The sequence below is a fragment of the Lethenteron reissneri genome, chromosome 41 (assembly GCF_015708825.2).
Source record: "Lethenteron reissneri isolate LAM-NWPU_2019-01 chromosome 41, ASM1570882v1, whole genome shotgun sequence".
Taxonomy (NCBI): domain Eukaryota; kingdom Metazoa; phylum Chordata; class Hyperoartia; order Petromyzontiformes; family Petromyzontidae; genus Lethenteron; species Lethenteron reissneri.
The window spans coordinates 5,863,143-5,888,934 of record NC_083819.1 but is presented as its reverse complement, the minus strand read 5'-3'; the positions used below and the strand labels follow the sequence as shown (position 1 = coordinate 5,888,934).

The following is a 25,792-nucleotide window of genomic DNA, read 5'->3' as shown; positions in this document are numbered from 1 at the left end:
GAGTGAGGTAATTGTGTCTGATACCATGCATTATATATATATCTGTCCTATTAATTTTCCCAACTCATTACGATAATATACAGCACGCATTTTAAACAAGCAGGCAAGCCAACTGCCTAGCCGGGGAGTTGTGATATTAGACAAAAAGCTTGAGCTGTGAGACTGTGTGCAGAGGAAATTGATTTTGTCATAAACGTTGGCATTTGACGGAACACAATGTTATTTACGAGCATCCTTTAATTATATTACACTGGCACGTTGAGTCGAATAATCCGCTCGGTGAAGTGCTGATGATATTGCAGAGAAAGAAATCACGATGTATACGGACCGTGAGCGCCAGTGCGTTGGTGTTAATATGCACATTTATGCCTGGATGTCTGCAATCATTTTATTATTGAGTGTGATGGCAATTTGCTCGGGATCTACAATAAATGCCAATGTCGAGCTCTGCTAGCCACGAGAAGGCTTCCGTAGAGAGTTCGTGTCGTGTTGCTATTCCTCCGTTGAAGGAGCACAAACCGCAGTGGTTTAGTGGGACAATGACATTACATTTCAAGCACGTTGCTGTATCCGCAGAGGCAAGTGATAATTAACATTACCCATGGATGGAGGCCTTCCAAAATCCGTCGCAATCTCTCACCGTGTTTATTTTTGTGTGTTCGTATCGTGATGTAACGATCCGTCCAGCACCGAAGCACGAGCCGATTTCATCGCTCCATCTCTCCCCCGATTGAGCGTCCACTCGAACGCTTTCCGTTCCTTGGCTGCCACGCTGTCACCATTCTTAGCCACCGGCCATGGTCTCCTCTGACATTGACGTGTCCCCGCCTGTAGGTCGCTCGACTTTCGTTTGGAGTCTTAACGATGTGCTGAACTCGCGTGCGAATTTAAAATTACGCACGTGCAGAGGTGTCTTCAACAGCAAACCAAATGGAATTTCCCAGCATTCCTGCGCATGTCAAGGTGACACCGACGTTCTGGAGCACGTGCTACCACACAGACACGTGACCGATCGCCTGCTTTGTTGTTTTTTTGTTTCCTTTAAGGCGAATGTTTTTTTTAAATCAGATTTATTGACGAAAGAACAAACGGAACAAAAGATGAAAAGTGGGCAAAGAAGCGTGGAGAGGCGCGCCCTTGGGATTTGCACTTCGAGACGGAACGAGGAGCACGTGGATTCTATGCATGCATGTTGAACAAAACGAAAAACTCACAATGCATATTATCCTCGCATTTTATTGCAAAAAATAGCAGATTACTTTGAGTGCTCCGAGTACGGGAGGGTCATGAGAAGAGCAGGAAATGGCAGCTCTCTGATTTTCAATTGCAGAGCAATGAGTCATCGACTCGCGATGATGATTATTAGTGAACACTGTATTTATGTATGTTGCACTTCTTTCGCTAATCGGAGGTACGGGGGAAGGACAACAAAACTAAACACAAAAGACAACAGGCAAGATTTCAAAGAACATAGGCTGTTGGGGGGACATCATCCTGACTCTCTTGAGAAGAGTGCGTGGAGTTTTCGGCGAGACGGTCGAAGGGACCGTGTCCCATGTCGTCGGGGTGGTGGCCAAACGACAGAACAGGCCCCCGAGATGACGTTCGCCCTGGAGACGGAGCGTCGAAATCAATCACTTCGCGTTCTACTGTCGTGGGGAAACAAAAATGAAACTTGCTTGCATGCTCGTGAGGTGCGAATCGAAAGCAGTGGGACGGCGAGGTAGGTTATTGAGCTGACTGTGGGAGGCTTTGAGTGCTGACTGTCCTAGAGCGTTTGCGTGGGTTTACCACCAGGCCCAAATAAATAAATTGAGAGCAAAAAAAAAAAAATCGATATTTGCCGTGATATGTTGTGAGTGTGTGTCTGCGTGCCTGCGTGTTCGCGCGCTTGTGTTTGTGCGACGGAATGTGTGGTGTGTTTGCTAACAGCACTTGTCCTAATAGTCGGTTGAGGCTATACATACGGGGGGTCTTTTGTCTTTGTGTGCGCTGCCGGTAGGGTTGCGGTGAGCGCGCTGCGCTTCGAACCCGGCGACCCGAGTTCGATTCCCCCTCACGACCAATAACAGTGGCGATTATCTGAACCGGTTCTGGGCCTCCCCTCGGTCGACTCAGCATCAAATGAGTAGCTGGTGCGGGGTGTAAACATCCCCTCTGGGGAGACAAAGGTGGCTGGGCGTTGTGCTGGCCACCCACCCCTCTCGTGTGCCGTACCGGCCTTCATAGGTGCTCGCTAACAGCACTTGGCCCAACAGTCTGCTAAAGGCTATACGGGGGTTTTTTGTTGTTGTTGTTGTTGTTAGTAGACGTTGCGTGAGCTTGTGGAGGAATGGGCGCATCCCGTGCCAAAGCAAAAATAAAACACTCCATTCTCTCACTGGTACCCTCGGGATCTCCGGTCGATCGATGTTTCCCCTCCAAAGAAGAAGATGAAGGAGATCGCACAGGTGCAGACCAGCGGATTAGCAACGGTTGGCTACGTACGGTGCGAAAGACTTTCTACGTACATACATCTCCTCTTCCTTTCCTGTGAACTGCTTTTGGTGATTCGTTTGTCGTCCTTCGCCCGCACCTCCCATACGTCCCATTAGCACGGTTGGTTATGTACGGTGCGAAAGAAGTTCAACAACATATGAACATTCACTTCGCGTGTGCATGCATGGACGTGGGACCGATTTCGTTTTGCGTTCAGCGCTAGATACTTTGAAGAAAAAAAACACTCTTAATAACACCGCTTGCCACCAAATAATTAATCAGAGAGTTTGCGTTAAGGGGGAAGAAATTCCCCCCCCCCCTCTCTCCCCAACAACAGCAACAGTTTACATCGATAATGCGCTCATAACCTGACAGCAACAGGTGACGAGGACGCCGAGGGTGGCGCGATCGCCTCCTTGTTGCAGAGGTTCGCGGTTCGGCTCCCGGTGGCCGCCCCAATTAATGCTGCGGGCGTAATAACCGCCTGCTGCACAGTGGACGTTAAAGAACCCGTGGCGTCATTTGCCAGCGTAGGCCATTGTGTTGCGGCGTCATGGTTCAATCGTTGTCACATTTCAAATATTACCCGCAAATGATTCGGTAGTGAAAAGGTTTCAGTTTGGTGTTTTAACATCTTAACACCTGTTTTGTTTCCAGAAAAAAAGGGGAAAACCTTTTATCATATTTTGGTACTGGCAAAGGAGGTCCCATGATGGAGATATCTAGTGCGTTTGATACTTCATAAGTGAACAGACGGTGGTCTGTGACCGAAACGAAGGCCAGAAGGGAAGGTGATGAAACAGGGTGCCCCAAGCATGGGGTTGAAAACGAAGAAAAGGAACGGAGCAGAGGTCTGAAATCAGAGGCAGATTTGACCACAGGTGGATTTGCCTGGGGAGGGAACTCTTAAAATTCGTTTGACGTCAGACACAAGGATCTGGTTAGGGATCAGCAGGATAAGGTCACAAGAGATACATCGCAGGAGAGAGAAAATCTTTTTTTTTATCATCTTTCGAGGTCATCTTCTTGGTTCTTTCGGTAAAGTCACGTAGAAGGGAAGTAATAAAATAATAAAAATAAAACAATAAAATAATTCTCACGACGTTTCGGCCACAACGCAAGCAGCCGTCCTCAGGTGAAAACCAGGTCTGTCGGGGAGACAGCGTCTGAATGAGAAAACATCTTTCGAGGTATTTTGCTTCAGTGATCCATGGCTAAATTTCGATTTAAAGCTTTCGTGACTGCAGGGATTCATCTCCTTGGTTCTTTCGGTAAAGTCACGTCGTGAGAATTATTTTATTATGTTTTATTTTTATTATTTCATTATTTCCCTTTTACGTGACTTTACCGAAAGAACCAAGAAGATGATCCATGGCTGTACATGACCAACACGACGATGAGCATGTCCGATCTCGGCAGAGAATGATCTCGGAAGCCAGGCCGACTTGAAGCTGGCTATCTGTATTGGCGAGCATCGTGCATGGCAGGTTGTTATAGGAAGGATATTTTGGTAGGCAGCAGTGCAGTTGGACTCTACTTCTATGGCTCCCGCGGCGTTTCTTCCTCCCTTCATAAATCCGTCATGGTGCTGGGGAGACCATCCAGCAGTGGATAGATGATAGCTGCTGCTGATGATGATGATGATTATCGTGGGGGTAACACGACGCTAACAAGATGATAATACAACTCAATGGGACACGTGAGGCAACACGTGGCAGTACAACAGCGGCTCTGTGCACACACAGTGGTATAGACAAGACACATGCGTCATGAGTTCCGTTGTTTATTTCCCTACACGAGTCATATATCAAACACAATCTCTAGTGAGGCTGTGGAACTCACTCACACACGTGTACAATTGACGTGTATTTATACACCGCCGTGTAATAAATAGCGAAATCGTAGGGGCCGTCCATAAATGACGTCACGCGATTTTGGACGATTTTTTACCCCCCCCCCCCCCTTCGTCACTCGGCGTCACAAAAAGTCAGACCCCCATTCAAATATGACGTCACAAAGCTCTGCTCCCCCCCCCAAAAAAAATATAAAACATGCTTAAAATCCCGATTTAAAGCTTTCGTGACTGCAGGGATTCATCTTCTTGGTTCTTTCGGTAAAGTCACGTAGAAGGGAAGTAATAAAATAATAAAAATAGAACATAATAAAACAATTCTCACGACGTTTCGGCCACAACGCAAGCAGCCGTCCTCAGGCGAAGAATGAAGCACCACCAAGCTTGGAGCGTATATTTAAGCTGGGTTAGAGGGGGGGAGGTGGGAATAAGAGCGCCTAAACAAAATAATTAGCATATCAAGAGGAATTCCGCATATGGAAAATGCGTAGGAGGTGGGCGGGGGGGGGTTCCAAATCAATACTATGCCCGTGCATTATGCAGGATTAGCAGCATCAAGGGGGGGGGGAGGGGGTAGCATTAACAAAGGAAAGGAATGTTAATAGTATGTAGCTGCAGTTACTAAACAACCACGTAAAAAAGTAAAGTTTGTTATGCAGTTTATACTTTAGTTTGTTATGCAGTTTATACTTTAGTTTTTTACGTAGTTGTTTAGTAACTGCAGCTACATACTATTAACATTTCTTTCCTTTGTTAATGCTACCCCCTCCCCCCCCCTTGATGCTGCTAATCCTGCATAATGCACGGGCATAGTATTGATTTGGAACCCCCCCCGCCCACCTCCTACGCATTTTCCATATGCTGAATTCCTCTTGATATGATAATTATTTTGTTTAGGCGCTCTTATTCCCACCTCCCCCCCTCTAACCCAGCTTAAATATACGCTCCAAGCTTGGTGGTGCTTCATTCTTCGCCTGAGGACGGCTGCTTGCGTTGTGGCCGAAACGTCGTGAGAATTGTTTTATTATGTTCTATTTTTATTATTTTATTACTTCCCTTCTACGTGACTTTACCGAAAGAACCAAGAAGATGCTTAAAATCGCTTTAAACTATTGTCATTGTAGTGCGTATTTAATGTGGCGCTGCACTCTGAAGTTGTAGGAGAAAACATTTATCAAAAAGGATTTTTAATTAAGTAGAACGTGTTGTCTATATTTATTTAAAGTTGCGCATTTTGATGTGACGTCACATTTATCAACCCCCCCCCCCCTCGTCACACGTCGTCACAAATGTCTGACCCCCCCCCCCCAGGTGCGTGACGTCATTTATGGACGGCCCCGTACAACATTCTCGTTATACCCAGATATGATGTAGTTCTCGCGGCGTGCTTCCCGGGTCGCTGGTGGACTGTGGTGGACTGTGGTTGACTGTGGTAGGCGCAATCATGGCGATATGTGGACTGGATGTGGTGTGCCGGGTGGACGACCTGTACGAACTCGACCGAAGTGAATCTCTGGTTGGACCACGGGTTCCAACTCTCAGTTTAGCACGCTTCGTCTTGTATCGAGCTTCCCCCCTCCCCCCATCAGTTTGTCTACTTACTAATAGAAATGTAAGGCGTTACACGCTAAACGCGCCTAATGATTGGTAAACACGTCACGCGTTACTCAGTGCCTTCTCTGTGTCACGTTTGACATAAAGACAAAGATCCCCCGTATAGCCTTATCAAACTGTTGGGGAAAGTGCTGTCATCGAGCACCTATGATGGCCGACACTGCACACGAAGCGGTGGGTGGCCAACACCACGCCCGGCCGCCTTTGTCTCCCCAGCATCGATGTTCACACATCGCACCAGGTACTCATTCTAGTCAGAGTCAATGTAGGCGAGGCCCAAGAGCGTTTCAGATAATCGTCACTGGCGTTGGCCCTGAATCGAACTCGGGTCCACCGAGTTCATAGCACAGTGCGCTAACCAATGCGCCACCGCTCCCCGCCACGCGCACGCACGCACGCACGCCGACACAAGAAACGACCCCCAACATCTCTCCCCTCTCCCTCCATAGACGGTCACGCGCACGACCCCAGAAGCCGAGCGCTCTCTCCTTCGTCCGCACGCTTTCCTCCTCTCGGTGTCGCCGCCGCCGCCTCCTCCTCGATGTGCCACGTGGAGCCGTCCCTAGCGGCCCGGCCCCGGTGTCTCTCGATGAGTCGGCGGTGGCGAACGTTGGCCGCCCACGTCTCCCATCGCGGCTTGAACACCAGGGCGATGCTGCCGAGAAGCACAAGCGACGTGAACGAAGCGAGCGCTCCCACGCACGCCCAGCGGCGTTGCCAGTCCGACATGGAGCCGGAGCCGGAGTCGAACCCGGCACCGTCGGGGACGCGGGCGGTCGATCGGCGTTGAGCCATCGTCACCTCGCGGCGGCGGAGGAGCGCGGTCGGAGGTCCGAGAGATATGAGCGGCAGCGGTGGCGTGAGATGCTGCTGGGCTGCTCGATGTTCGACTCTCGGATGTTGAAGTTGCCGTTCGTTCTGTTGGCGGTGGTGGTGCTGTTGTGAGTGTTGCAGGTGTGGATGCGGTTGTGACTGCTGCTGCTGGTGCTGCTGCTGCTGCTGTTGTAGCAGTAATAGTTGCTGTTGTTGTGGTTGTTGTTGTTGTGGCGGTGGTTGTTGTTGTTGTGGTGGCTGGTGGCTGGGTGTTTGAGATGTGAATGTTGTCAGCGGGGAGACGTGTGGTTGCTGGCAGCCACGCGTGGAAGTCGTGACCTCGCGCGGGGAACTGGGGTTAGAATGACACAAACAACGAATGCTCATCATCACAAGGCCATCACAACACAATCGCTACACAAAATGCCATCATTGCGACATAGCAACGTGAAATATCGTCAAGGTCAGTCTACTCCGGTTTACTCTCCCACATTCTACTTTTGGTTCCCCGCCCCATAGATTTAGCACAGTTGGCTACGTACGGTGCGAAATACGTTTAGCATGCACACACACACACACACATTTAGCAAACGCTCACTAATGCCATTGGACATGTAACCGAACAGAGTAGGACTCTCTTTAATAAAAATAAAAAATTCGGGAAAGGGAATTATCACTGGTATTATTATGATACCTGTGGATTCGAGCGGAATAGATCCGCTGGACGAGATCATGGCCAGCTTGACGAGACTCGTGGCGTAGTGGTAGCCAAAGGAGAGAACGCATCCAAGGGGACGCGGGAGATGGAGCCATGATATTGGGTTGACGTGCAAGCAGGACGGGAGGTGGATGATTGAAGCAGCACGAGAGAGCGAGCGGATGGCCACGGCGAAGGTAGGACTTCAGCCGGCAGTAGATAGACAATGACTGATGATTGTGATGATCTAATCAAATGTGAGACGGATTTAAAAAAAACGGTTACAAATTATATATAATGGGTAAACAGTCAACGTGTCTCCTCCTTCACATATAATCCATCTCTCCGCATACAAAAACAAACTAAAGCATTTCTCACTTGACTCATCAGCCGCACATCCTTTCTGGGAGGACATAATATCAGTAGCATTGATTCAGGATAAGCAATCAGTGCTGCTGGATTTCTGCACTACCAGACGGCCGTTGTGTAAGAAATACTTGTTTTAATCGTTGTGTAAGAAGATATGTTTTATTTGTTTACGCGGAGAGACCGATTATATGTGAAGGAGACATTTAGCTATTATTTCCACTAGATTTGAAGCTTTCGTGACTGCAAGGATTCATATTCTCAGGTTTTTTTCTGTGAAGTCACGTAGGTAAACAATTTTAATGAAAATTAATAAAAGTAAAATAAAATAAAAATAAAAAATCACGACGTTTCGGAGGCAACACAAGCTTCCGTCTTCAGGTGGAACCGTCACAGCCACGACAGCTGTATCAAGTAAATGAGAGATTACAAGAGCTACCACTCCGTATATATAATGGTTGAGGGGGGAAGGGCCCGGAAAGGCACACTTTTTTATTAATATATTATCTCCACTCCTGTCCGTCTCGTTTTCCCTGTCGCTTTGATTGCTCGTCTTCCTCGCGTCTGCCCCAATTAAAATCCTCTCGTTCGCCCCCCATTTGGCTCTCCACTAAATTGGGTTAATTTATGCCACGCGTGCGCGCAGCCAGTGTTTGTAAGGAATCATCCCAAAGACATCATCATCATCACTCGCTCGGTCAAACCGCGGCTCTGTTTCCAATTCTCTCGCTTCTTGCCTAATGGGGCGCGTGTCGTGTTGATTAATTAGGGGTGGAAGGGGTGGAAGGGGTGGGGGCCCGGGGGGGGGGCGAGGATGAGGATTGGGGAGGGGCTGGCAGAGACAATAACAATCGTTGTATCAAATGTGTTGGGATACGTGCAGCGAGTGTGATGTGTGTGTGATAAGAACAAATACACTCAACGCATTTATCAATGACGCTAAAGCCTTTTATATATATATAAATAATAAGCGACGTTTAGGGCAATGGCCCTTTTTCATAGCACAGACAAAAAGGCCGGACGGGGGTCTTGGCCACCCACTGCCCTCGTGTTCCGAGCCGGCCTCCAAAGGTGCACGCGAACAGCACTTGCCCCAACAGTCTGTTAAGGCTACATGGGGCAGCAGTGTCTTTGTATGCATAATTGAAATGTGCATGTTGTAAACGCACGGTCATACACGAAGACAAAGATCCCCCGTATAGCCTGCGACAAGTCACTGGGGCAAGTGCTGTTAGCGAGCACCTATGAATGTCAGCATGGCATACGAGTTTGTGGGTGGCCAGCCACACACAAACCCACACACGTACATACCCGGGCGTGGAGCAGGGATCTTCGCGGGGAGGACAACCCGACTCTCCGGGACCCCCCGCGACACACGGAGAGCCGTGACCTGGGCAGAGAGGTTGATCCCCCATGCTGGTGGTCATAGTGGTGGTGGTGGTGGTCGTGGTGGTGGTGTCCGTGTTACAGCGGTGGGCACCTGTACACACGCGTTTGCGGCAGGTAGAACATGGTGTGAGTGTTGGGACGGGCGAGTGGATGGACGAGTGCGTGGGTTAATGAGTGAGTAATTGGGTGGGCGAGTGAGCTCGTGGGCGGATCAGTGGGTGGGTAAGTGGGTAGGTGGGTCAGCAGGCGGATAGATGATGAATGGGTACGTGTGCAAATGGGTGCGTGAACATGGGTACGTTCGAAGTGGAGCGGTTAGCTCCAAAACCAGTGACGATTATCTGCACCGGTCCTCGGCCTCCCCTAGGTCTACTCAGCCTCAAATGAGTAACTGTTGCAGTGTGTAAATATCGCCACTGGGGAGACAAAGGCGGCTGGGTGTGGTGCTGGCTAACAGCACTTGCCCTAACAGTCTGTCAAGGTTATATAGGGGATCTTTGTCTTCGTAGGTTCGTCAGCTTGTGGGTGAATGAGCGGATTTGTGAATGCGTGAGTGTGTAGGCGAATGGGTGGGTGACTGAGTCGGTGCTTGGATATGTGGGCGAGTGAGTGAGAGAAAGAAACGAGTAGTAAGAGTGTGAGTAGTTATCTTCGTGCAGTCAGTGGATGGGCCATTGAGGGAGGCAGTGAGCGAGTGATTGGGTGTAGGTGAGTGAGCGTGTGGGTGAGTGGGGTACGAGAACAACGCGATCGTGCGTGCGAGCGAGCGAGCGCGTATGAATTAGTGAATGGGTGTACATATAATCGCGTGGATGGGTTAATGAATCGGTTACAATGCACGAGTCGGTGGGTGACTCGGTGAACGAGAGTTGAAGCATCATTTTTTTTGTAACCATCTCATTGAGATGGATATCAGTTCCAAATAGAAGTGTTTTTTTTGTTATGTTAATGTCCGTCGCTGTGCCTTACAGCGGAAAATAAAGCCTCGTCTTCGTGTTTCATCTGTTCACGTCCGGCTACACCACACATGAATCAGCATCAGAGTATTTAATTACCCTGGAGGAATCCGATCAGCTATAAAGCTCTTTTTTCACAGATTTCCAGTACGCGATCAGAACGTTGTAACAACAATCAATACAAAAACACGATAGCGTGCAAAGTACGGGAAAGGTAAACGAATCGTTTAACAAATATACAAATAAAACAAAACTATTTTTTCATCTTACCAGAAACGACCTGGCCACAAATTATATCTCAACGAAGTGGCTTATCAAGTGGTAATTTAAAGCACGGGGACTCGTTACCACAATCATTATCACAATCTTCATCACAATCATCATCATATGCATCATCACCACAATCATCATCACCACAATCATCATTATCACCACAAACATCATCACCACAATCATCATCACAATCATCACCACAATCATCATCACCACAATCATCACAATCATCATCACAATCATCATCACAATCATCATTTTATGCATCATCACCACAAGCATCACAATCATCATCATCACAATCATCATCATCACAATCATCATCATCACAATCTTCATCACAATCATCATCACAATCATCATCATATGCATCATCACCACAAGCATCACAATCATCATCACCACAATCATCATCATCATCACAATCATCATCACCACAATCATCATCACCACAATCATCACAATCATCACAATCATCATCATATGCATCATCACCACAAGCATCACAATCATCATCATCACAATCATCATCATCACAATCATCATCACAATCATCATCATCATCATCACAATCATCATCACCACAATCATCACAATCATCACATCCACGCGTGGGTGTTGCGTGACTGTTGGTGGATCACGTAATGGCCCTTTCTTCATACCACAATAAATAATGCATGTGCTATGAAGGCCCATTGCCCGAAACGTTGCCTAAAATATATTTCATATTCTTTGCGTCTTTCGGTAAAGTCACGTAGATAGGTTCAAAGAAAAATAACAAAAAACTACGACGTTTCGATCGCAACACAGGCGTTCATCATCTTTGAACATATCTACAGTACGTGACTTTATCGAAAATACCCAAAGAATTTCAATACATGCAGTCACGAAAGGTTTAAGTCAAGATAAAACGTAGTAATGATTTTACTTTTAAGGCCACACTGCTGTAACCGAATATGTTGAGCGTTTCGTTTAAACATTCAGATTAGTCGCTTATCATGTTTTCGTTGCTGCTGCTGTAAGGGCAGTGCTACTGAGTGTGTTGTTGTTGTTTTGTTGTCGTGTTATCTCTCTCCCGCGCTCTGTGGTTCACACCGCCGGTGGTGAGAGGCGAAGAGTGACAGCGCCCAGCGCGTTATCGCGCGACTCACGAATTCAATTAACACAGCCCCCCCCCCCAACAGCCCCCCGCAGCCCCCCCCCCCCCCCAACAGTCCCCACAGCCCCTCCCCCCAACAGCCCCCGCAGCCCCCCCAACTCCCCCCGCACCCCCCCCAACTCCCCCCGCACCCCCCCAACAGCCCCCGCTGCCCCCCCAAATCCCCCCGCACCCCCCCCAACTCCCCCCGCACCCCCCCCAACTCCCCCCGCACCCCCCCCAACAGCCCCCGCTGCCCCCCCAACTCCCCCTGCACCCCCCCAACTCCCCCCGCACCCCCCCCCAACTCCCCCCGCACCCCCCCCAACAGCCCCCGCTGCCCCCCCAACTCCCCCTGCACCCCCCCCAACTCCCCCCGCACCCCCCCCCAACTCCCCCCGCACCCCCCCCAACAGCCCCCGCTGCCCCCCCAACTCCCCCTGCACCCCCCCAACAGCCCCCGCTGCCCCCCCAACTCCCCCTGCACCCCCCCAACAGCCCCCGCAGCCCCCCCCAACTCCCCCCGCACCCCCCCCCAACTCCCCCCGCACCCCCCCCCAACAGCCCCCGCAGCCCCTCCCTCCAACAGCCCCCCGCAGCCCCCCCCCAACAACCCCCACAGCCCCCCCAACTCCCCCCGCAGCCCCCCCCCCAACAGCCCCCGCAGCCCCCCCCCAACAGCCCCCCCCCCAACTCCCCCCGCAGCCCCCCCCAACAGCCCCCCCCCCAACAACCCCCGCAGCCCCCCCCCAACTCCCCCCGCAGCCCCTCCCCACAACAGCCCCCACCCCCCACCCCCACGCGTGTATCAATTAAAGCAAAGCGCGCGAGTGGGGAGGGTGATGACCCACGGGTGACGAACACGCAGAGAACGCCCGCGCCGCCCGGCGTCTCTCTGCACGATGCAGGCGCGTGTGTCTGGGGGCAGCCTGGTGGGGAGCGGTAGTGTAGCGGTGAGCGCAGCCTGGTGGGGAGCGGTAGTGTAGCGGTGAGCGCAGCCAGGTGGGGAGCGGTAGTGTAGCGGTGAGCGCAGCCAGGTGGGGAGCGGTAGTGTAGCGGTGAGCGCAGCCAGGTGGGGAGCGGTAGTGTAGCGGTGAGCGCAGCCAGGTGGGGAGCGGTAGTGTAGCGGTGAGCGCGCCGCGCTACGGACCCGGCAGAAACCCCAGTTCGATTCCCCGCTCAAGGCCAACAACACCCAGTGACGATTAATTGATCCGGTCCTGGGATCCCCCTAGGTCGACTCAGCCTCAAATGAGTACCTGACGCGGTGTGTAAAAACATCGCCACTGGGGAGACAATGGTGGCCGGGCGTAGTGCTGGCCACCCACCCCCTCGTGTGCCATAGTGTCGACCCAGGTCATTGCTACTCGCTCACAGCACTTGCCCCAACAGTTTGTTAATGGCTCTATACGTGAATCCACGGTTCCCATTGTGAGAGATGGAGAGGGTGACACACAGAGGTAGAGGGGGTTACAGAGGTTGTAGGAGAGAGAAACAGAAATAATGAATGAGTGGGAGAGGAGAGGCAGAGAGAGTGAGTTACTGAGAGAGACATTCAGGCAGATAGAGATGGAGAGAGTTGGCGAGAGAAGGGTGATAGAGAGAGAGACGGAGTGGATGAGATAGCGACAGAAAGAGAGAGTGTGACAGAGAGACAGAGTCGGGGCGAGAGAGACAGAGAGATATAGATAGTGGGCGAGGAGAGAATGGTGATATACAACCACATGGTGGGTGCGTGAGAGGCGTAAAGAGCGCGATAAAGAGTGGGCGAGAGAGAGAGAGGGTGAAATACATCAGACGGAGAGAGAGAGAGAATGAGTGGGCGAGAGAGAGGGTGAAATACATCAGACGGAGAGAGAGAGAATGAGTGGGCGAGAGAGAGAGAGTGACATAGAGAGACATGGAGAGGTCAATCCTCGCTGCGCCCCCCCCCCCCCCGCACACATCCCAAGACGCCCATCAATTACAGAAGCACAATCGAGTGCGACGTTCACTGCGCTCGCGTAATTAACTCCCACGTGGGCAGAGTGGCGTCACGGTGCAGGCGGAGTCGTTAGAATCGCCGCTCCGTCCGTCCCTTCGCATTCATCCCCCGTCTGGGTTACAGCGAGGTTGGTTGGCATGGGCCTCGGTGCAGGAAATTAAACAAAAAATAAGCAGCAGGATGAGCAACCAACAGGGAAATTTAAAGTGTGTTGTTATTGTTGTTGGTGTTGTTCGGGAAAATGGAAGGAAACGGAAAGAGAGGAAGACCTACCAGAAAATAGCTTGACGGCGACGACGTAAGAAAGTGGTGCCAGAAAGACGTGGCACTAAATGAGCATATTGGCACAAGACAGAGTAAAGTGAAAACAAATGACGAGATGTGCAGTGGACGGACTATTTGCCCATGATGATGATGATGATGCTCATCAGGTGGTGCTCAGAGAACTCAAGAGAATGTGGCCCCATCAGAGGCGTGCCACCGCCAAACCAACACCAGCACCTGCTCCCTCACCCTGCTTCTCACCTGGAGTGGGACTCGAACTCAGAGGCCGTGGCCTCCGTGTGTCGCACAGCGCCCCCGTCCAGCCTGGCCGGCACCTGTGTGCAAACAGAAACGAGCCCGCGAGTCGCTCACAACTCCGGCTACAATACTCCACTCCGGGTTTTACAGTCTCAGTTGCATGACGCGTGCAGGTGGATTCCACGATTATTGGATTGCGTTGGCAGTGACTGCATCATCAGTGCTGCTTACTCCCGCAGAGACCATTACACTCACATCGAGGCGCATAGACTCACAAAGAGACCGTAGATTCAATTTGAGACCCACAGACTCATAGCAACCCATCGACTCACGGATAACCCCATTATTATACTCTTAGGTTTTTTCGTTCAAGTCACATAGGTAAAAAAAATAGTAATAAATGAAAATAACTCAATTAAATCACGACGTTTCGGAGGCAACACAAGTCTCCGTCTTCAGGTGGGACCGTCACAGCTAAATTTACTGTATCAGTAAACGGAGACTTGTGTTGCCTCCGAAACGTCGTGATTTAATTGAGTTGTTTTAATTTATTATTATTTTATTATTATTATTATTTTACCTACGTGACTTTACCGAAAAAATCTAAGAGTATGAATGCTTGCAGTCACGAAAGCTTCAAATCTAGAACCCCATAGATTCACACAGAGATCCAGAGGCTCATAGAGACTCACAGACTCGCAAAGAGACCCACAGCCTTACATAGAGGCCCATAAACTCACATCGAGGTCCTATAGACTTTCATGCGGATTCACAGACTCACACGGAGACCCATATTCTCACACGAAGAAGCACACACACAACCTGAGTGCTTATTCTTTGGGTCTTTCGGTAAAGTGACGGAAATAAGTTCAAAGAAAATATAACAACAAAAACAACAAAAAACTACGACGTTTTGATCACAACACGATCGCTTGTGTTGTGATCGAAACGTCGTAGCCTTTTGCTATTTTTGTTATGTTTTCTTTGAACCTATTTATGTGACTCACCGAAAGACCCAAAGAATATGAATTCCTGCTGTCACAAAAGCTATAAGTCAAAACTTGAGTGCTTCTCAGACGGGAACTAGGAGATGAGTGTACAGCAAGTGGGTTCATGAACCCGTCTGCATGGACGTCTGAGTGTTAAACTTATTTGCATGCTTGGGGGTTGTCCAGGTACTCTGATCTCCTCGCACACAAAGCGAAACTCTCATTAATAGATTTGGCCCAATGTCCCAATGTATCAGCCTGCGGACAATAAAACACACACACACTCTTGAGATTCACCAAGGCTCTCCGAATAATACTCTTTGGTTTTTTCGGTAAAGTCACGTAGGTAAAAAATTTAAATAAATTTAATCACGACGGTTCGGGCGCAACACAAGCGTCCTTCTTCAGGTGGGGACAACTTAGCGAAAGCTTATTTAAAATTTTTACTTAGGTGACTTTACCGAAAAAAACAAAGAGTATGAATCCTTGCAGTCACGAAAACTTCAAATCTAGAACTAAAGTGTACAATTAAGACATTTTTCTCTGTTGAAAAAAAAGAATTGTTCCATAAAAATAATAACGATTTGAAGGGAAAGGGTTCAAAGTTACCTCAATATTGGACAGGTACCTCGAGACAATGACTGGGCAGAGGAGTAAGGAGGAATATCGCTCTTTGATCAATTAAGCATTGGGAAACCCTGTATATTTGCGTATGAATTTAATTCGAGGTGACTGGGTACAACTGAATTATTCACCCGGCTCCCCACCGAGTCAGTTACGCGGCATTCATATGATGATATTCACTATGTTCAATAGTAATTTGTTTTTTGTAAGCAAAGTACATTGTCTGCTTTGTCCAGCACAGGCGTTAAACATTACGCGACGTCATCCTCGTGAGGATACCATTGTGTGCCTCTGTAATGAGCAGCCTGGATTTCCGAAAAATACACGGCTCGCGATTTTTTAATAAAAATCAAAGCGGGCCCATCGGTCCCTAGGCAACACGGGGTCACGGAGTCGTGCGGGCAAAACAAAAATTGGGACGCTGAATTTTTTAAGGATTGTCACCAAATCAACGGTGGTCTTTGAAGTCGAGAGAGGAGGGATGGTACCCGTTCACACAATTCCGGGCAGCGTGAGACTTAAAGAGAATAGCGAATCGAAGACCATGCTGCAGCGGTGAAGTGGTACAGAGGCGAAAAAATATCCCCCAAAATAAATACTAAATACAATTCTAACATTGTTCTTAAAGGGGGGGGGGCGGGGGCGTATAAGTGACGTTTCGGGAAATGGCCATTCTTCATAGCGTACAAATAAGAGGCTCGCATACGCTGCTACTGTTTCCGAAATCCTGCGCCGAAACTGTTGAGTTGGAATATTGGGTTTGAACCGTTGGGTTTAGTTGGAGCTGGGTCGGAACGGTGTTGCAATGGATGAAAGGCAAGAGAAGAGGCTTCAGAAGGCGTCCTGTGATTAACATCGTCCGCGCGACTCTTCTACCGAGTCAAGATGCTCTCTCGCAGTGGGATTTGAGAATGGGAATTTGTGGAGCGATTTTAATATAATTGGAGTGAACATGTAAAAATAAATGACATGGAAATTGATAGGATCTTTGGCTCGAGACTAATTTGCTCACCCTCCAATTACCTCTGTTGACAACGTATTCTGTCAGCAAATCTAGAGTCTCTGTAGCTATACTCTTAGTTTTTTCGGTAAAGTCACGTAGGTAAAAAATGAAATAAAAATTAATAAAAATAAAATTAAAATAAATCACGACGTTTCGGAGGCAACACAAATCTGGCTGTGACGGTCCCACCTGGTGACGGAGACTTGTGTTGCCTCCGAAACATCGTGATTTTTTATTATTTTATTTATTATTTATTTTTATTTCATTTTCTACCGACGTGACTTTACCGAAAAAACTAAGAGTATGAATCCTTGCAGTCACGAAAGCTTCAAATCTAGAATCTCTGTAGCTACACGGTCATGAAAGCCTTGTGGGGTCCTGGGGAGATTGGAGCTAATTGAAGCTCGGAGGGAGAGCAGAGGCAGAGCTGGGAGAAAAAGAGGGGGGAGTTGGGGGAGATAGGAGAGAGAAGGAGGAAATGGAATGTAGGGCGAGAGGGGAGCTGGGAAAGAGAAAACAGCTGGAAAAGAGAGAGAGGAGAGGTGAGAGAGAGGAGAGAGCTGGGATAGAGAAGGGAGCGAAGAGAGAGAGAGAGTGAAAAAGATCCGGCAGGGTGCTTGGTGTGGGAACATTCGAATGGGCTGTCGAGGAGCCTCGTTATTGAAGGGGATTTAAGGGCTGGCTCCCTGCTAATGGACTTCGATTGAAGTCGACAGTGAAAGAGACAGATCGAGTTCATGTGTTCGCACATCTCGACACTGCGATGCATTTCAAGTGTACGGGAAAATGCACCTCTTGCTTTAAAAAAAAACTACATTACCGATGTCCCAGTGCAGGGGCGGTTTCTTCATTAGGGCGATTGGGTGACGCACCACCAATGTCATTGAACCACAGAGTCACGCTAGCCGTCACTGCAGCCTCTGGATATAGTCCAATCAGCGTCATGTCACGTTCTGTGGAGTACCGCCTCTTTTTGGGCGATTTCACTCCGGCTGAAAATCGCCCCGAGTGTTCCCATAGACTTACATTCAAATATGTTTTTTTCGAACGGGGGCGCTGCAATGCATTCTCTATGGCTTCCGGGAGGGCTCGCCCTAACGTGCTTACGTCATCATACGTGCTTACGTCATCATACGTAAGCACGTTTCATCCAACAATATAATTTGTGGCCACCTAGTGGAATCTTTAATAAAAGAAACTTGAGTGGTTTGTTTTAATAGTGAGTATAGAAACAAACAAGATGTATTGTAAGAGTCACTTGATTTTTCATTAATATTAAAGAAGTGAAGTTGCCTTTACATGCTTAAGCTGTTAATTTATCCATTGCATGGGTGGACCTTATCCTTATCAATCATCCAGACATTTGCCCCCCCTGAGAGATTTTGCAGGAGCCGCCACTGTCCCAGTGTCAAACATTCGCTCGATGAAGGCCTCCTTTCCACGCTGTGTTGGCCGTGGGAGATGTTTGATTGACCATACTTCACCACGCTTTGTCGGTGCGGGGTGGTGGTTCGTATGTTATGGGCCACCGACGTTAGCCGTCGCCGGGAATAGAGTTAAGGGTTTCATCTTCTTGGTTCTTTCGGTAAAATCACGTAGAAGGGAAATAATAAAATAATAAAAATTAAACATAATAAAATAATTCTCACGACGTTTCGGCCACAACGCAAGTAGCCGTCCTCAGGTGAAAACCAGGTCTGTCGAGGCGACAGCGTCTGAATGAAACAGCACACGTGCTTGGAGCTGTTTCATTCAGACGCTGTCGCCCCGACAGACCTGGTTTTCACCTGAGGACGGCTGCTTGCGTTGTGGCCAAAACGTCGTGAGAATTATTTTATTATGTTTTATTTTTATTATTGTATTACTTCCCTTCTACGTGAGTTTACCGAAAGAACCAAGAAGATGAATCCCTGCAGTCACGAAAGCTTTAAATCGAGAGTTAAGGGTTTCAGAACGCGTTGTGCTAACTGCTGCGCCACCGCCCCCCTCCCCCCCACAAACAAAATCCGTAATCTGTGTATGAGTACACAATACTATATAACATACATGGGACGCGGTAGTTCAGTTGTTATTGCACTGCTCTACGATCCCGGAGACCCGACTATTATTCCCGCTTACGATCAATCTAAACCGGTGACGAATATCTGAACTGGTTCTGGTCCTCCCCTAGGTGCCTGGTGCGATGTGATTATCATCACTACTGGGGAGACAAAAACTGCCGGGGGTGGTGTTGCCCCCCCCCCCCCCCCCCCACCTTTCGTGTGCCGCTGCGGCCTTCACACGTGCTCGCTAACAGCACTTGCCCTAACAACCCGTTAAAGGCTATAAGGGGCGAGCTTTATCTTTGTATCTATATAACACGAGCACATTGCGTGAGCACCCGACTGCGCGTTCATAACGAGTTTAAATGCTCGTCTCACACAGACAATAGCCCTGCACGTGACGAGCAATTGACCCACCACGCGCGTTCATCTCGTGACAGCCACGCTCTTTGCACTTTGTGCTGATCGATGTCATCATCATCATAATCAGTCATGATCAATCTCCTGCTGCAGCAAAGAGCCCCCGTGTTGGCTTTAACAGGGCTGTTGTGGCAAGTGCTGTTATTACAAATTAAAGCATTCCAGACCCAGACCTTGTGAGCAGCAGAAGATAGGGAGCGACCTCCTAAATCAAGCAGGGCTTCTAGATTACCCAGAGCGTGAGGTCACTGATGTTTTGAAAGTGAAATTTGAGTACGGATTCGGGGTCTCTCACCTGCAGCCTCCGCTGGGTCCACAGTAGCCGCCTACGATATTACATCCTGGATGGCACGGGACGGAGGCAGCTGGAGAGGAGACACGGGGAGACACAGGGGGTGGGGGGCAGAGGGAAGGGGGGACACATGGAAGACACGGGGAGACGCCGTGAGACACGGACAGAGGGAAGGAGACACAGGGGAGCCACGAGGAAGACACAGTTAGACGCAGACGGTCAGAGGAAATGTCGTGGATTCACTCTTCAAACACACCGGTGGGCTGAAGAAGTAACTAATTGATGTTTTGTTAACGTGACACATTTTTTACTTATTAGTCGTGTCGGGTGATGGAGGGTTGTGACTCATTTATAACAACGCGATCTAACCCACAAGACCTTTATTATGAATGACGAAAGGAGACATGGGTAAATAGGAAGGGGTATTGGAAGACGCAGGAGGACAGAGAGGAGGCATTGGGGGACGTGAGCAGGCACCTGGAGACACGTTGGGGAGACACGTTGGGACGCACAGCCAAAAGAGACACGAGGAGGCGAGTGGGCGAGATACGGGTAAGGAGACGCGTTCGGGGAAACATTAAGAGAACCGAGCCGCAGGAGAGGGAGACACTTGGAGCCGCTGATAGATAGGGAAGGCACGTACAGAAGACACGTGGCTGCGGGAGACGCGACATATCTGTAATGGTGAATTGAACGTCATAAATCACCCTGGGTCCACAATTAGCGAGCAAGGGAAATCTCCAGAGTCTCCCGAATTGCGCGGCTAAATACACAGGCACGTGTCCTACTTATCTCTGCATTCAAAATTGTACGGCGGAAGCTGGTATATAAGCACACCTGATATTATAAACAACCAAAACAACTCAACACATCTGTCGATAACACTGTCCCAGAAGTAAGCAAATGTATAATCGGTGACGTTTCAGACAATGTGCTTTGAAGAAGGAGGGCATTGCCCGAAACGTCGCCCATGATATGGTTTGTATTTGTAGGCCACTGCTGTTGACGAACGTGTTCCGTTTAAAACGTCTGACACTGCTGATGAGACCCAGAATGTCAAAACCGGACCAGAGTTCACATACAATTCTTACATCCTGCTTCATATTATCGGTCTGTAAAGCCAAAGGGCCGCAGGATTTAAACACATTTCTATTTATGTGTAGGTACAGAATGGAGTTCTGCTTACGTTTGCTAATATAAGCACTGGTCGGTTATTTAAAAATACACATCCCTACATTGTACTGGTGGGGGGTGGGGGGGGTGAAATGCAAAGGGAGCCCGTTTAATACGAGCACACTTCAGATATCCGCACACGTGGACATGCTCGCAATGGGTGTGCTTATGGCCAGCTTTTGATGAATAATATTGCAAGTGCTAAGGTCGTGCGTTTAATAATGCATTTACTCAGCAAAAACGTCGCGTGCAACACTTTGCAGGTCCGTGTTTGTATATACAGTACAGTGTAATCGGGTGCGTATGTATGTATGTTGAACTTCTTTCGGACCGTTCGGAGCCCAACCGTGCTAATCGGAGGTGCTGAAACGCCCACGCACACGTGTCTGTGATTCTCCCACTGCACTCCGGTCCCGGAGAGAGTTTCAGTTCGACTCCCGTTCGCGGATATCATCAGCACTGAGCTTGCCTTGGACATATTCTAGCTTTACTCTGCCTCAAACGAGTGGACACGTACCCGTTGCGTTAACATCAACACGGGAGACAGAGAGACAAAGGTGACCGATTGTGGTGCTTTCATGCCACTCCTCCACCACTCCCCCCTCCTGGTGTACGTCGTGACGACCTTAATCGGTGCTCGCTAACATCACGTGCCGCTACAATCTACAAGAATATACAGATGCTCTTCATCATCTTTCGTCTGTGTGTTGTTTTTGTGTCTCACGTGACGTAGTGGTTAGCCACTTGCGAACCCGGCGACCTGGATTCGATTTCCAGCCACGGCTAACATCAGTGGCGATTGATATTCGAACCGATCCTCTGGTCAAACCACTTCCTCGTGCGTCACGCGGGTCCTAATAGGCGCTCGCTTACCAGCACATGCCTGAACAGTTGCTTTAGAGGCTCTACAGTAAATGGGTTGGTTATTTTATATCATGCCTGTGCGCTGCAAAACTTGCTCTTACGGTCTATAATCCAGCACGAGGGATATATGTCCGTGCATGTAGCAGCTGCTTGTGCAGAATCCATTGAATTTGCGGGGATGCAGACACGCGCGCTACTTCGCGTGTGCAATGCGCACGCAGCGTAAGCGCACAGACTCGAGTGCACGCACGCACGCACACACACGCACGCACACACGCACGCACACACACACACGCACACACGCACGCACGCTGTAGCGTAGCGTAGCGCTTCCCCTGTACACAGTCACGCAGCATGTACGAAACTCATCCATTGACAACTATTCCTTGCATCATAGTCAACAGCAGCAGCAGCATCCATGCTCAATCCACTGCTGGATGAAGGCCTCCCGCGCCCCTCTCCCACAAGCTGTCGTCATCACGGTCATGCGTTGTTAATTAATTATCCACCGAGCAGCTACACGTGAGCTGATTCCATCGCTCCATCTCCTCGACGGGTGGACGTCCTCTCTCGGACGCGTTCCGCTCCTTAATTGCTGCCACTCCGTCATTATTCTTGACCATCGGCGATCATCATCACCGTCGTTATCATCATCATTATCATCACCATCATCCTCATTATCGTTGTCATTATCATCCCTTCCAGCCGTAACGTGTCCTGCTAAAACATTCCCCAATTTACTTTTCTTTTCACGGCTTCGAACAATCGTTACGAATCCGCGCGCCCGTCATCCGTGTATATAAATGTACGTGTTGAACTTATTTCGCGCCGTACGTAGCCAACCGTGCTAATCGGAGGTGCAGGGCTAAGCGTGTATCCACAATGCATCGCATCGCGGTGAAGCGACCGCATTAACTTAACGCACCCTCCCATTTGAGCACAGCACAAGCGGAAGAGCCTCAACGACAGAATATACCACAGCGCCTGCTCTCTCTCTCTCTCTTTGCTTTGCGTACAACCATGTACACGCAATGTGTCACACCGCCAATAAGACACATTCATCCCGAGAAATGCGATACAATGCAGCGAAACAATGCACGCTCGAACTCCTAGCTAGGTGAACGCAACGAGGGACGAAGCAGAACCGGCGGGTACCTGATGATGTTGATGTTGTTGTTGTTGTGAGCCCCACGCTCACGCAAATCGCCACGAGCCACGACGCACGGACACCCCGCCGGGTGCGCGACTCCAGCATTGCCGAGCGTTCCCGGCCCGGCCGTGACTCGGCCGATGGACAGACGGGGAGAAGAGCTCTGACTCTGGGTGGCCTAAAGCTGGGCGAGAGTCTGCGACTTTAAGAGGGAGAGAGAGAGAGAGGGAGGAGTGGGGAGGGGACGAACTAGGAGATGAATCCGTGGTGGATACTATGATGACTCGAGGCTGAATTCACCCCTAGACCCAGAATAAAAATGTTGATTTAGACTGGAGGAGAAATCCGATGAGCTGTGAAACTCTTTTTCACAGATGTTCAGCACGGCGGCTGCTCAGTGCGACGGAACGCGCGATAGAGGTTGCTAAATTAATGTCCCCTGCTCTAAGCGGACGATTACATTTATATACGTGTGGCTGTGAATATAGTTTACATGATTGGAGCGCCAAGTAATACTAATAATTCTAATAATGTAATTGTTATTGCGTATTATTGTTCTTCAACTAATACCGCTGTGCTACGTACCTTCATTGCATTTGTGCAAATTGTGCGTAGCCAAGACAGATGATATATATAGAGGGTTGTAAGAAAACAAATCACGGGGACAAATTTAACTCGAGCGTCGAGCTCGCAGGAGACAAGCAAGCGATTTGGATTATCTGCTCCCCGTCCGCCGTTGTGCCCGAGCTCAGCCGAGAACTCCGCTGGCTACACACACTCACTCGCGCTGCCGTGCATTAGATATCACAGGACAGAGGTGAACGTAACTACAAGGTGGGGTTTAATTTGCAAATGCGTTGCCCCTCCTCCCCAGCATGAAAACTCGGTAGGTAACCGCCAAGCACGCGATGACTATTGTGACATCGTGGGGACCTGAGCTGTGACAAGAACACAGGGCCCACTAGTTTATATTGTTAATTATTATTATTAGGATTTGTCCTTCCTCGATATTTAAATTTAAGCCAGTATAAGGGATCCTTTCTTAAACTTAACTCATAAAAGAACCCCTACAGCGGAGTGGAGTCAAAGGGTTAATTACATTTTCGCTCACTCATCAAATGAGCTAGCGATCTCCCACTGTTCATGCTGATGAAGCTGATGTTGCTACTGATGATGATGTTGACGATGATACTGTTGATGATGATGATGATGCTGTGAAGGTAGCCAGCAACCGCGTCCTCGGTTCGCCGCGTCTCGCTCTGCGCGAGCCGCGGCTGCTGCGCTCGCTGTCCGTGGTGCTGGAGTGACGTCACGCACTCGCTCTCTCGCTCGTGCCGAGCCCTGCCCCCGCCTGAAACATTCTCCGTTATGTTCCCACAGAGTTTAGCGTTGATACAGGGATCGATATCTTAAAGAGAGGGCCCTTGCCGATAACGTCTGGCAGTTCGCCAGCATTGATTTAAACGCGAGCCTGAGTTCTGCTGATGAGACGCTGTTTGTGGAGACCGGTCCAGCCTGACTGCTGCTGTGTGTTTGTATGTTGCACTTCTTTTGTAGCCAAGCGTGCGAATAATCGGAGGTCTTTGCTGACGAGACTTCTCACCCGTGTGCGGAAACTGGTCCAGAGTGTTGCTTGTCTTGCATCAAAGCTGCTGAGATTATGCACGACAAAAAAGCCGTGGGGCGGATAGGTTGTGTCCAAAATGGTTTTTTTTTGTATGTTGAGAAGATAAAAAAAGATGCGTAAAGGTGACACATTGTCAACTTATCTATTTCCTTCCGATAATTATTTTTTGAATAGCATGTTACGCTTAAATATCACTCAATGATATTGAATTACTATTTCAATTATTATGATCTGTATAATTACTACTGCAGTATTAGTACTCCATCAACATTTGTCAAATATCTCTTAATTCATTAGTTAGTATACATGTATACGGTTGTATGGGTGTGATGTTCGGTGTACAGTGAAGGAAAAAAGTATTTGATCCCCTGCTGATTTTGTACGTTTGCCCACTGACAAAGAAATGATCAGTCTATAATTTTAATGGTAGGTTTATTTGAACAATGACAGACAGAATAACAACAACTAAATCCAGAAAAACGCATGTCAAAAATGTTATAAATTGATTTTCATTTTAATGAGGGAAATAAGTATTTGACCCCTCTGCAAAACAAGACTTAGTACTTGGTGGCAAAACCCTTGTTGGCAATCACAGAGGTCAGACGTTTCTTGTAGTTGGCCACCAGGTTTGCACACATCTCAGGAAGGATTTTGTCCCACTCCTCTTTGCAGATCTTCTCCAAGTCATTAAGGTTTCGAGGCTGACGTTTGGCAACTCGAACCTTCAGCTCCCTCCACAGATTATCACCACTGACGATTATATTAACCAGTCCTGAGCCGCCCCTAGTTCGACTCAGCCTATAAATAGTATTTCGGGATTCTAACAAAACGTGGGCACTCGCAGAGCGCATAAAAATTATGGTGCTGTATCGCTTGAACCTCGCGATATATTGTGATCTCTGCGTGATCCACCAACCTCATGAGACAGGGCCGCGAAACACGCCGCTTAGTTACAAATGTCCCGAAACGCAACCATGCTGCCATTTCACCGCATTCGTCCACACGTCCGCACGTGGAATTTTGAACCGTTTCGCGTGGGGGAGACCTCGGTGAATTCGCGACCCGAAGTGAAACCGCACAACACCCATCACATTTACACCGCTCTCCTCTTCCTTCTCTTTCCACAGGAGACCCTCACTGGCTTTCCCCAAAGCCTTCCACGACCATACCCCCCCACCTCCGCCACCGCAATCAGCAAACCCTCCACGAAGACACCACTTTCACCATCGTAATCACCACACCCTCCCAGCCCGCCACTCGCCAGAATCATCATCACCATCCATACACTCGCCAAATCCACCCACACGCGCACACATCACCATAATTGCCACCACCACCGCACTCGCCAAAACCACTCCCCCTCTCCATAGGGCTACTCACCCCACCGTGCCCTTCCGTCTCTTTGTCAACAGATGCTTAATTTGCATCAGAATCCCATTTCGCATCCTTGGATGTTTGTGCTGGGTTTTTTCTCCTCCTAAACCATTGGCCGCATTGACAAACAGATTACGCGTGGTTGCTCTGGG

The 25,792-nt window shown here is 49.0% G+C and overlaps 2 protein-coding genes across 2 annotated transcripts; both read right to left on the bottom strand.

Moving 5' to 3' along the window:
* Window positions 1-5,660: 5,660 nt before the first annotated feature.
* On the bottom strand, window positions 5,661-23,927 carry LOC133352726 (potassium/sodium hyperpolarization-activated cyclic nucleotide-gated channel 1-like). The gene is made up of 5 exons (XM_061568555.1): window positions 22,645-23,927; window positions 19,456-19,525; window positions 14,086-14,159; window positions 9,132-9,300; window positions 5,661-7,109 (listed from the first exon to the last, which is right to left on the bottom strand). The coding sequence occupies exons 1-5, from the start codon at window positions 22,742-22,744 to the stop codon at window positions 6,398-6,400; spliced, it is 1,125 nt and encodes a 374-aa protein (XP_061424539.1). The 5' UTR covers window positions 22,745-23,927; the 3' UTR covers window positions 5,661-6,397.
* Window positions 10,464-11,012, bottom strand: LOC133352733 (cysteine-rich, acidic integral membrane protein-like; the record flags this gene model as incomplete). Its single annotated transcript, XM_061568563.1, is given in 1 exon segment — window positions 10,464-11,012. A coding segment is annotated over 1 exon segment (549 nt), but the record flags the coding sequence as incomplete, so codon positions are not given.
* Window positions 23,928-25,792: the final 1,865 nt, after the last annotated feature.

Bases quoted from the DNA above. Each gene is read 5' to 3' on its own strand.
- LOC133352726 (XM_061568555.1), bottom strand. From the start codon at position 22,744: ATGCTGGAGTCGCGCACCCGGCGGGGTGTCCGTGCGTCGTGGCTCGTG. The intron at 14,160-19,455 runs GTGAGAGACCCC...GTTTGCACACAG, and splicing joins GGACCCAGCGGAGGCTGCAG to GTGCCGGCCAGGCTGGACGG. The intron at 7,110-9,131 runs GTATGTACGTGT...TTCTAACCCCAG, and splicing joins GATCCCTGCTCCACGCCCGG to TTCCCCGCGCGAGGTCACGA.